This window comes from Gallinula chloropus, assembly GCF_964237585.1.
Source record: "Gallinula chloropus genome assembly, chromosome: Z".
NCBI lineage: Eukaryota > Metazoa > Chordata > Aves > Gruiformes > Rallidae > Gallinula > Gallinula chloropus.
In genome coordinates, this window is record NC_140089.1 from 59,608,949 (window position 1) to 59,622,216 (window position 13,268).

Consider the following 13,268-nt stretch of genomic DNA (forward strand, 5'->3'; position numbering starts at 1 on the left):
TCTGAAACTATCCTGGACTGGAGACTGGAATGGTAACTTCCCATCTTGCTGCCATTGCATACCATTTTACTATGTGTTTGTAGACATAATAGAAGACAGTACTGGTCCTAGAAATCTGCAGCAATTGGGCTAGGAATTATTTTGTACTCATGGCTCTTCAGCCAAGAACAGCTACAGAGACCTCAGCATAAGTAGCTGAAGACAGAGGCATCTGCAGCACATGGGAAGCTGCAAGAATAATGGTATTGCTCTGAAGCAAGACAGAAGAGATGCATGAGGTAGGAAAGAACAGCAACAGAAACTCTTCAGTGAGCAAGCTTTTTGTGCTTATAGTATAGGGTGAAGTAAAGCTCTGTTGGGCATGGACATAGCTGACTTGATTTTGGATGCTTTGGATACTGTGAACATTTTTGCACTAGAAATCTAACTGTCCTTTAAAATTGTGCCTATAACACGTCATATCTGTTTCTGAGACTGACGCTGGCTGAGTAGTGGAAGAAATTTTTTTAATAATGCAAAATACTCAGTTAAAAAGAAAAGTTGCATTTCTTTTTAAAAAATGTTAGCTGATAGGGGTTATCTGTACTAGTGTATCTGTACAGGAAGCTCTATGAGTAACAGTTATCTTTTAATTACAAAAAAATAGATTTAAATAAACAAATACATTTCTATTTTTTCACATTTGAAAGTCAATCTGACAGTACAATACATGATTAATTTCTCTGTCTTACTCTTTTTCCTTTTGTTCTTCACGTTTAGATGTACCAAGTGATTACATGATGTTTGGGTAATTCACCAAGTTGATGTGATAGAAATACACTGCCCAGGAACATGATTTTGAAGTATTTCAGACCAATGACAGCTGGAATTATTACATACCATAACTGTAGAGACTACTTACCCATGGTGTATCTTTCTTAATGGCAGTTAGAATTATTTTCCTGAGAAAATATTCTCTCTTGGTGTTGCCAGGGAGAGTGGTGACTGAGGAGGAAATAAATGTCCACCACTAACTTCCTGCCTGATAAAAATTATAACTGTGACAGTCGTTCATTATATATCTCTAACGAACTCTTTGTCCTCATCAGTTCAGTAGGATCAGAACTCTATCACAAACTGATGTGGACCATGATTTCAGCTGTGAGTTTGGGATGGGCTGTGTAGCTGGGATTTTCAGATACTCATCGTCTCTCACAACAAGGGTCTGTATTTGATAAACAAGAGCTTCTTGCTTTTAGAAGAGATTCTTGGAGTGAACATCTATGTTATCATATTTTAAGACTCTTCACTTTCCTCTGGAAATAATACTATTATGCCAGAAAAATAATTGTTCATTCTGTATTTTGGTACCATGGACCTTGGCTGTAGTGTTCTTATTCAGAGAAACACAACTGACATAATGTTGCACGCTTGTGTGTTTTGAATAGTTTAATAAGAGAGCAACCGATAAAATCCAGAGTTGCAGTCCAGAGAAGAAATGTTCAGTTGCTGGGACTTCATTAGCCAACCTATTTTAGCCTTTTTTATTTTGCCAGTGCCCCATGAAAGCACAGAAAAAATGATGCTACAGGTCCTTCTTGAACAATCTCAAATGAGGGGCAGCTACAGTCAGTGTCTGTGGCCAGAATTGCATGTGGTTTCATGCTGCCCTACATTGAGCAGTGGTGTAGATTGTCTTGGGCATGGCACCAAGTGAATAAATGGAAGGGCTTCTCACACCAGGCTGCAACATTTTGCTCTGTCATGTTTGGTCTGCAGTTCAAAGATCTCTACACTGTGACCTGGTGCATTGCAGATATGGACAAAGACATTTAGAAGAGTGCTAAATGACTGAGAGGAAGAGAACAATTTATGCTCTGTTCTGCTCTTTCCTGCTTATGCCTCTCCATTTATTTGTATTTATGACACTGAAACTTGAAAAGAGCATATAACTAGGAAAACTGAATTACTTTTCTGTGCTGTCTTTCCATCTTAAAAAATTGTTTGGGGGTTTACAGTTAAGGAAGGGTTTTTTGTGCATTTCTCTGGTTCTTTCTGCAATATAGCAGTTAGTGTCAAAGCTTGTAAGACTTTGCTAGGCAATATTTTTTTGCTTAAGTAGAGAATGTGACTTGCAATAGCTCAACCCCAAAGTAAGTATTTTTTTCTGCTAAACTTCAGCTGGCAGTAGTCAAAGTTACTGCCAGATTGCTCTGTGTTGGGAACAGGATGCTGTGAAAAAGGCACAAGCAGGAAATGAGCACAGGCCAATGTGAAAGGACATTTCAACATGTGTCTTGAAGGGTCTTGCCAGCTGGCTCAGACCACTGTTGTTGAAATTGTTGGTTCTGGTAACTAATCTGACTCAGCACCAAACTTTCACAGTGTGTCCTATTGCTGGTTGAGCAAAAAGTTGATTTCTAAAGGATTCTTAAAGGACGCAAAACCTGTCAATAGCTGTGTAGCTTCCAAGTCAAATTTTGGTTAGGTATTGCTTTTTCTTTCATTTTATTCTATTTTCCTACAGTTGATGCTTGAATGTTAGGACTGAACATTTAAGTATGGATGGGTTGTAAATTCCTAGCGTGCTTTGCAGCCTGACTCACTTTTTTTGCAGGTAAACTTTAAAATAAAAATTTAAAAAAAATTAAACTGTTGTCCTATAGCTAGGATTACTGAGTGCCTGGGACACTTGCAAAAGAAAATACAATTTATCAGTGGCCTCTCCAGAGTGAGCACATTCTGTAAACTTTGCCTTCTGTAGAAGAGGAACTGTGTTTCTACTTTTTTTTGGTTGGTTTTTTTTTTCTATTTATATGAAGTCAAAGTACACTTCCGTCGTGCAGGTTTTCAGACACAGCGCCAACCATTTATTCAGTGTTTTACATGTAGCTATTTGCCTGATCTAAACTCTTGTTGTGTATGCGTAAATTAGGTATTTATCTTATTGTGTGTATAGAGAAGTGTCTTCCAAGACTAATAAATGAAATTCAAAGACTAAGTTTCATTCACTGTTGTTACCTAGACCTCCCTATAGGGTGTCTTCTGAGTTCCCTTAGTTCAGACTCTCTTTTCCTGTCCATAGTTCTGGTCTGCTTTTAAATACTGAGTTTTCTGTTTAAATTCAAGCATATTTTATATATGCAATTATTTGGTTTTTCCTCACAGAGACCACAGAAATTAGTCTCAAAGGAAAAATAATTAAAATAATAAAACTTGTAAGTCATGCATCCTTCCTTCTGCTTGGAAGAAAATCAGTTCTATTGCATAAAGTGATACAGCACATTTTCCATGGCTCCTTCTCTTACCTCCATCCCAATTATTTATGGACTCTGTTATCTATATGTAAACACTCAGTGCAGCTTTAGCAAACAACAGTCCCTTGAGCGCATTTCTGTAGGACAGTTAATGAAAATACACCTAGCCACAATCCAGAAAAAGTTTTCCAGGTACACAGTGTTCATAACACGTTTCTAAGCTTAGACTCCCCCCTTATTTTGTGTTTGCGCAGCAAGGTTTTGGTAGTGGTGGTGAGACTGCAGTGGTGGTTTCTGCAGAAAGCTGCTAGAAGCTTTCCCCAGGTCCAACAGAGACAGTACCAGCTGGCTTAAGGACAGACCCGCTACTGACCAAAGCCAAACCAATGAGTGACAGTGGTTGTGCCTCTGTAATAACATATTTAAGAAAAAGAAAAAACCCTAGCAAGTAGCAGCTTTTTGCCACCGGAGAAAGGAGTGAAAAGATATAAGAAATTTTGTAGACACCCAAGGTCAATGAAGAATAAGGGGGAGGAGGCTCTCCAAGCGCCGGCGGAGAGATTCCCCTGCAGCCCATGGAGAAGACCATGGTGAAACAGGGTGTCTCCCCGCAGAACATGAAGGACGATGGGGAGTGGAGATCTCATCTGCACCCTGTGGAGGACTCCGAACTGGAGCAGGTGAAGATATATGAAGGATGCTGTGACCCGGTGGGAAGCCCATGCTGGAGCAAGTAGCAGGACCTGTGGTCCATGAAGAGAGGGACTCACACGGGAGCAACTTTGCTGGCAGGACTTGTGACCCCATGAGTGACTGTGCTGGAGCAGTCCTGAAGTTTTGCACCGCAGGGAAGCCATATTGAGGCAGTTGGTGAAGAACTGAAGCCCCCATGGGAAGCACTCATGTTGGAGAAGTTCATGGAGGACTGTCTCCTGCCGGTGGGACCCCATACTAGAGCAAGAAAAGAGTGTGAGGACTTCGCCCCCTGAGAAGGAAGGAATGGCAGAGACAACTCTTGATAACCTCCAGCCAGGCTTAAACCACCACATGACTACAAGCTCCAATCATCTTCCCTTATGTTGCTTAAGGATATAAATCGTGAATAAAGTTGAGCCTGGGAGGAAGGCAGTGGTGGGGAGAGGCGTTTTAATATCTTCTTAATATCTTCTTGGTTTTATTTCTCATTATCCTACTGTGTTTTGATTGGGTAATTAATGCATTTTATTTCATGTTAAGTATGTTTTGCCCATGATGTTAATTGCTGAATGATCTCTCCCTATCCTTATCTTGACCCATAAGCCTTTCATCATATATTTTTTCCCGTGTTCATCTGAGAAGCAGAGTGATAGAGTGCCTTTGGTGGGTGTCGGGCCTCCAGCAAGTGTTAAGCAACCACAAGCTTTAAAGAGATTTGAAGTCAGAAGGTTTGTTTGGGTTGGGGTGTAGAACTGCTTGAGTATAATTTTTTTAGTTTTTTATTACTAAATCAAAACCAGATGCTACATGAGAGGCCTGTCTAATTACTAGTCATGAATGAATAGGCCAGTAGTTATGTTCATGTGTCATATAATATCCAAGGTATGTAGACATGTCTCTCAGATATTTGTAGGTTGTGATTCCATGTTTCATGCTTCCCATAAAAGGGTCTTCTGCCTATTATCTCCTGTACTCTGGGATATCTCCTTGATCCTTTCTGAACTGTTGAATGGTACCCAAAGCCCTTTTGTCAGATTCTGCACACCCAAATACTCCATTACTTTTAGAGAGGGAAATGAGCTTTTAATCCTGTCAACTAATTGTCTTACGGCTCAATTTTTGTTACTACTCATCGGCATCAGTAGACCCCAGGCATGAAAACTGAATGTCTGGTATAAATATGCTTTTCTCACTACAGAGTATGCACATACTGAGGCCGGTCGCATGGCGGCTTTTCTTATCATTATCCAAATTTCTTATTCCTTACTCCTTCCTAGTAGTTAATGTTGTTTGAAGTCAAATCTGTGAACATGTATAACCACTGAAAGTAACAAAGTTTCCACCTTTTTTAAACTATCCAAAAGACAACAAACAGATGCACAAGGAGAGGGGAGTCATGTTCTTGAACTGCAAGACAGTGTCTGCAGCATGGAGTTTAAATACAGAAGGGGCATTGAAAGATATTTTCCAATCCCTCTTTTCCCCTTTTTTTCTTCTTTTTGTTTTTCCTGATTGTGATGCATTAAGAGTTTAGGTGAGGTTTTGTGGTTGTTTCTTATTATTTATCTTTCTACGCTAGGAGGAAATTAAGCTGAAATGATTTTTTCATATTGATGTTTGTTAACTAGACTGGGTAGAGAAGACATCCTTGTGCGTCAGCTTTTTCTACTGACAGTAATGCCTCTGGAATAAACTTGAGGCACATGAAATTCCTTAAGATGCTTTCTGAGCATCTGTCATTCTTCTGACAGTGACTTTTTGGTATGACTTACCACAAAACATTCTTCTTCAAGAGAATAGCACACCAGCCTTTAGGCTCTTTGCTAATTAAATCTTCAGAGACTCTTGGGTCTATTTTTGGACAGTCAAGGTCTATAATTCCTACACCACAGCTTGAAGGTAATGCACTGTCTTTTTCCTTTATGCGAGGAAGGAGCGCAGCATTGGCAGAGGGGAGCTGGATTCACACTTTTTATAAAAGAAAAATACACATATAATGTAATCCTGAATTTCTAATGGCTTCATTTCTGACATGTTCTCTAAGAACATACTGTAGAAAACAGAAACAAATGCATACCACAGTCTTTTACCTATAAAAGCTATCCTTCAGACTGAGCAAAATAGCCAAAACTTAGAAGAATTTTTTTTTTTTTTAAGGAGGAGAAAAGACCTTGAGAAAAAATGTTCAGGTAAACCTACTGCAGAACTGTGCCTCTTAGACTTACTGTGTGTCTCCGTTTTACCTAGAAGCGTGGTTATATAAGTATGTATTTTGGCATGGATTTCAATGTGAATTTTCTCAGTGCTTATGGGCTTCTCTGAATTATCACTTTAGGAACAAAAAGGAAGAACAAAAATCCCGATGGGGATCTTTTATATCATGTGTGTGGTGGTTGAGCCCTGGCTGGATGCCAGATGCCCACGAAAGTCAGTCTATTATTCCCCCTTTTTGTTGGACAGGGGAGAAAATATATATTAAGAGGCTCAGGAGTCAAAATAAGGACAGGGAGAGATCACTCTGTCATCAACAATGTGGGCAAAACACACTCAACACAAAGTGAAGAACAGGGAAACTACCTAATTTATTACACTACACTACAAAGAACAGTGAAGAAACCGGATTTGGGAGCGCAACCAGATCTTAAACACAACCAGATCTTAAAACACTTTCCTCCCACCACTCCCTTCTTAGCAGACTTTAGTCAGGATTTTGCTATCTTCTTCCCCCCTGTTCACAGTACAGGGGGGCAGGGACTGGGAAAAAATGGGGTTCTCGGTTACTTCTTCATGAGCTGTTTTCCTCTTTGAGATCTTAAAACACCTCTAACCTCCCTCCCCCTGCTCCCTTCTTAGCAGACTTCACTCTGGTCATGATTTCACTCCCTTCTTCCCCCTGCTCGTAGCACAGGGGGGCAGGGACTGGGAGATGGGAGCTTCGGTCAGTCCCTTGCAAGTTGATTTCCTTATCAGCCGGGGGAGGGCATTCATTTCACACCCTCCCCCTGCTGCACCATGGGGTCTCACCCACAGGAGATAGTCCTCCACAAGCTTCTCCAACGTGAATCCTTTCCCACAGGGCTTTATCTCTTTATCACAGTGTCTCTCAGTCCCAGTCCTTCACGGGATTCCAACCCTTTCCCCATCAAACCTGTTCTGAAGCAAATATTTCTCTCTCATCTCTATCTCTGATTCTCCTCATGGCTGCAAGTGCTGTCAGGGGCTTGTTCCAACGTAGGGTCACATCATCTCCTCTGTGTCCCCAGCTGCTCCATCCAGCGTGGAGCTCCTCCATGGGCTGCAGGTGGGGGCTGCAAGTGCTGTCAGGGGCTTGTTCCAACGTAGGGTCACATCATCTCCTCTGTGTCCCCAGCTGCTCCATCCAGCATGGAGCTCCTCCACGGGCTGCAGGTGGGGGCTGCAAGTGCTGTCAGGGGCTTGTTCCAACGTAGGGTCACATCATCTCCTCTGTGTCCCCAGCTGCTCCATCCAGCATGGAGCTCCTCCACGGGCTGCAGGTGGGGTCTCGGCCTTTTCCATGGGTTTCTCCACAGGCTGCAGGGGCATCTTTCTCTCCAGCACGTGGGCTGCCTCCTCCCCTGCCCTGTTCTGGTCTTGGTGTCTGCACAGCTCGTTACATCTTCTCGCTCCCTCCTCCGGTGGCAAAATACAGCTACTTCCGGGTTGTTTTCTCCTATATGTGATTCTCAGAGGTGCAATGACTATCGGGCCGCAACTTTTGGCCTTGAATTGCTCGTTTTTTATAGTTTGGGCTGGCAGAAAACTGTAACTGCTGCTTAAAAAAAACAGTCTCAGCAGCACAGCCTCACAAAACTGCAACAATGTGTCATAATGGTCTTGGTTATCTTCCATTGAATACCAATGAGTAGGTTAGTGTTTCACCCCATACTTACAAGCTTCAGGGCCCATGGGTCATCAGCTAGCAGTCCTTCTGAGTCTTGTATGCATGTCCCCACCAGTAGCCAGCTATTTTGGCATCAGTGACATCCTCAGATTTCATTCAAAACTTACATGTCTAATCTTTTTGAATTAAGCATTTTGTTAGAGTTTTTGGTCAGCAGCCCAGTGTGAAATCTGAAAAGTACCAGTTCAGACAGCAAGATTTCAGACTAAATGGAGAAATTTCCTGAAATATTTCGGCTGCTGGCCAGTCAGTACCTCTCACAAGTCATTCTGGAATCAGGATGTCCATAAAGTAGATCATGTTCAGAAGTAGTAGCAAATGGAGGGAGTCTTAGAGAGCTTCATATCAAAGCTGTGTTATTGGTGGGAAAAATTTAAGTCCTGGTGCTACTGCAGTTAAGATTTTTGTCATTCTCACAGCCATGGGTCCACCCTTGTATCTCCATCCAAATATTTTACTGACCTCTTTCTTCTCCTTGTAGGTTTTTATGGGCAGCTTCAGACTCTGTGCCCGCCACATTATGCTGACACTCAGAAGAATGTACAACATGCTGCTTCTTGCAATATGGTTCCTCCTTTTGAAGACTGCTTAGTTCCCACATCAGCAGGCCAGACAGGGCTTGGCATTTTTCATCAAACATTTTCAGCTCATTCTGGTATTACAGGTAAAGGACAGCTGGGGACTTTGTGGATGGTTGTGTACAGTTTGTACTTAGATCTGCTTCAGTTGTGTATATGACTGGAACCTGTCATGACAGACTGAGGAAGTGGTTTTCAGACCTTGGAGGAGTGGTTGGCATTGGGACCCAGTCACTACAGGTCACTGTAATGTCTGGTCTCTGCATAGACTGCACGCCGTTGAGGAGTTCTCAAGGTTCTATGAATTCTGTTTGTTCACATTTCCATAGCAAGAACCACGTGGGTGCACACTTTTCTCTGCACACTTGAATCAGTCTCTGCCCAGCCGAAAAGTCCATAAGGGGCTCACATGCTGCTCTGGAAAGATGAAAGTTACCTCTTTGCAGAGACTCTGCACAAGACAGTGGGCCTAACCCTAGGGCCTAGGTACAGCTGATGCCCAAGTCTTTTAGTGCCCTTACACACAGGATGATTTCACTTTAACCTTTATTATGCTTTGAAATTTCTTTTGTCGTTGTCCTTCAGTAACACGTTAAAAAGCCAATGCACCTGTAACTTCAAAGAGGCATCTCAAGAGGATGTAAAGATGTAATCCAAAAGATGGGATTTTTTTCTTCAGTTACTCTTGTGCTTATTACTGTCTCTTGTAGACATTGTTCATTTCTGTGCTGGGGTATTCTTTACAGTAAACAAGTTTACAATATTTTGTCTCATTATATGTTGGGTATGGTATGGCAAGCGTGAAGTTTATTTTTACTGTTATCACAATTTTGGCACCCATTAAATGGGGAAGTGTTAGCTGTGATTAAATCTGCTATACTTCACAATTGATTCTGACAAAACTTAAATTCCCTCACTGGTAAGCAGCAGGTTATGTAATTATTAATTTCATACATTTGTTGGTTTCTTTGTCTGTTTGGTTTAAAGACATTTCCAATTCTATGCTGTTGTGGTTTTGCCCCAGTCGAGAGCTGGGCACACATAGCCGCTCGCTCTTTACGACAGAGTGGCAGGAGGCAGAAATTGGGAGAGAGGAAAAGGGAGGGAAAAGAAAACCAGAAAAACCAAAACCTCACAGGTTGGGATAAAGGTAGTTTACTGGGATAGCAGAGAGATAGATATAATAATAAGATATTTCAATGGCATGGGTTCAAATCCCACTGCTGCCACCATCCCAGATATGCTGTCACTTTATCAGGATCTTAGAGCTGTTCAGGAGTGACGTTCCAAACAATTGGGCATGACTGGATTTAGCTTCCATTCATTTCGAGGACTTTATAGCAAAATACAAGAAACAGATGATACACAAAGCCGTTTCTCAACCAAACCACACAACTCAAGCCATACAGCTCAGAGCCGTCCCAAAACAGGACTATCCCCCAAAACTGCACATCCGGGAGCTCCTCCCCCCACTAGCCCCCATTGTATGCTGAGCATGACCTAATTGGCATGGAATCCCCTCTTTGGCCAGTTTGAGTCACGTGTCCTGGCTGTGTCCCCTCACAGCTTCCTGGCCCACTCCCCATCCCCTGCTTCTTGTTAGCAGGGAAATATGAACAACTGAAAACTCCCTGACTGCTTGGCAACAACTAAAACATCAGTGTGTTGTCAGCACTACTCTCATCCCAAATCCCAAATATGGCATTCCACCCGCTGCTAGAAAGAAGTTAACTCTACCCTAGCCAAAACCAGGACATATGCATAAGTATTATGACATTTTCCATTATATAGTTATCCTAGCTAATTATTTATTTTTTTTATTTTTATTTTCCAGTTTATGACTTTCCAGCAGGGTCCACAGGTATCTTTGGTGATTCAGCTCGCAGCATGCCAGAGGATAGCAGTTTACTACAAGTAAATGCAGTGGATCATTGTTCTAGCCAGCTTTCTTCTGTCTACACTGAAGGCTGAAGTGATAGAAATCTAGTTACAAGAACTTGATTCCATTTTATCTTGCCCTTCTGCTATTTCTCCATTAAAAATTTCTCTCTGTGAAACTGCCATGTATGTATGGGGATATGGGTTGATATACATACATAATGGAGAGGAAAAAAGCAATCACCAAGCATTCATCATGTAATCAAGCAGTTAGTTGGAAAGGAGAGTGTTTGGAGAAACAAGCTTTGCCAAAGGCTTAGCAATTGTTTCTTTTATTTTCATCTGTGGCACAGCAACTCTACTTTTTTGTTATTTCTTCTTTTTAAGTTCTCAAAGGGAATTCACAGACTGAATAAGAAAACTGCTTGTTGCCTGTAATCTTTTCAAGCGGAATTGATGGACTTATTGAAGAGCACAGCTTTAGAAAATTCCCGTTTTTACACACACACAAAAAAAAAAGGAAAAGAAGTAAAACCAGAGCATACTACAAGCATTTCAAAGCACACAGCTTTTTGCACAAAGTGTTTGTGTGTGATGGTTCCAAAGTTAAGCACACACCAGCACCAAAAAGGGATAGAAATTAGACATACATCCTAGCATTACACATTGAAGGTATTCATGTGGCTTCTTTTTGGAGCCAAAGATGATTGGTACTGGAATTCTTACAGGCCTCAGCTTAGGTGTCTTTTCCTTCCCTCTGTATTTTAAGCCATACAATATGGCCATTGCTATTTTTCCAATATTCCTTCTGACCCAGTGCTTTATGCAATAAATAAGAAGGGTAAAATGCACTACATGAGCAGGTTTGTGGACTTCGTCTATATTTAGCACAGCTGCTAGGTAAAGATAAGTATGTTTTAACTTTTTATTGATTTTTAATTATAATGTAGAGCCTTATTGGTGTATGTGCGATAGTACGTAGTATAGGCTTCAAATACCCTGTAGAAAAGATTCTTCCTTTTTTAAAAAAATATTTTTTTAAAGCAATCTTTACTGATCCTGTTTTTGTTGCACATTCAGTTACATTTTTGGTTTTCATTTCCATAATACTTTTTCAGGAAGAAAACTTAGTCTTAAGTGTGCTATGTTCCCTCGGGTTATTGAGAGATGCAAAACTGAACTGATTTGGTGGTTTTGAGTTTTCTGCTCAGTGTCAGGCTCTGGTCCTCAAATTTAATCCAGGATGCAAGCAAATGATGTTGGCCTTCATGAAAGCTACAAGGGTATGAATTTAAACCAGTATTTTGCAGTGAAGTGTCATCACTGTGATCCTGTACACCTTGGGAGCAAATCTTACATTCTGTAAGACTGAGGTTTTAGGTTATTAATCCCTGTTCATCCATTTTGTGTATTTCTTACTGTGCACTGTGAATCTTAATATTCCCATGACCTGATTTAATAAGGACAAAAATACCAGGTTCAGTCTTACAGGCTAGACTATAACTATGCATCTGAAATCACTCATCTAGAAAGATGAATTTAAAAAAAATGTTTATACAAACACTTTATCATCCTGAGAAGCTTTTGAGAGTTGTTGAATACAGTTTGGGTCAAATTCATAATTTAATTTATCACTATGCTGCATAGTTGAATTTATGTTCAGATGTTTATAAAAACTGTCAATCTTTTGAGGTTTATATTCATGAAGTATATTCTTATATATATGTGCTTATATATCTAATGGAGAAACTTACATCTAATAAATGGAAAGACTATGTGGATAAAACATGCATATAAATGATGTACAATAAGTAATATGGGAGAAATGGAGATAATTCTGTACTAAATTCTTTCCCCTTTTCTACTGCTTGTCACATCACAGGTTAAGGTGTGTCCCTTTGCTTCAGCTGACGACAGTAGGTCTAGTTGTTGCTACATGTGGTTTGCATTGGGCTAAATGTCATCCAGCTTCCCTGCACAGCTATACAGACACAGGTAAAAGGGCAGTCCTTTTGCATTAGTGTACAATATAGTGCAGTCAGCAACTTCTGCTTTTTAATAAAGCTTTAACTTTGTGCTAGCTTATAACCCATTCTGTGGTCACTGCACATGTATAACTTGTTTCAGCGGGAGTAATTAAGCATGCTAAACAGTTCAGTTTTGAGCATGTAGGACTATGTCCTATTTCAGCAGCTAGTAAGGGCAGGATCGGACCCAGTGTGTACCTATGCATATACATGCTTTTGTAGATATAAATCTGAGTTCTTCTAACTATGGTTGTCCAGATTTTGCCCATTGCTGCATATAGAACTGAAATGTTGCTTCTGACTTCAGATCTGCACCACCTTCACTTTCAAATCTTTTGAAATATTTTTGCTAGTATGTGAATGTATGAGCTGTCCAGCGGGGAGGTGGCTTATACAACATGTAAGTTCCTGACCCAAGGGAGGTAGGAAGATAGAATTCAGAAAGAGTAATCTGGAGGTTCATCATTTACATTTGAAGAAAGAAACTTGCAAGTCTTAGGTTCATTCATATATATCTATATTTATAACACCACAGCTTTCTATGAGCCTTAATTTTAAAAAGGAGGAGCTAGAATACAGTCAAATTAAGCACATGAGAGTGGGCTACCAGTCTGTGAAAAGGTATGCCTTTGTTTACTTCTGTATCAAAGAGGATTCTTCATGATCATTTCATTATTCTCTTTGGAGTCAGACTGACTTTAGGGGATCAGCTTATGTCACTGAGGGCAGTTGTGTAAAAAAGAACCATTTTATCTCATGTATTTTGGATATTTTAATAGGGAGTTGTGTTCATCCCATGGTACAATGAAAACTGGTGCTTGCGAAAATACATAACATAATGCCAGTATACTTGTGCCTCAGTGATTTTTTTATGTGATTATTCTATTTTCTGTTTTTTTAACTTTCTAAAGGGATTCATAGCTAAGAGATT

At 40.5% G+C, this 13,268-nt stretch overlaps 1 protein-coding gene across 1 annotated transcript in view; it reads left to right on the top strand.

Annotated features, from left to right (window-relative positions):
* GLIS3 (GLIS family zinc finger 3) overlaps nucleotides 1–10,403 on the top strand; it is a gene marked incomplete at both ends in the record, with an annotated part of 172,561 nt that extends 162,158 nt beyond the window's left edge. Inside the window, 2 exon segments of the mRNA XM_084278078.1 lie at nucleotides 8,336–8,518; nucleotides 10,267–10,403. Coding sequence (XP_084134204.1) covers nucleotides 8,336–8,518; nucleotides 10,267–10,403 — 320 coding nt within the window.
* Between the last annotated feature and the right edge of the window lie 2,865 nt (nucleotides 10,404–13,268).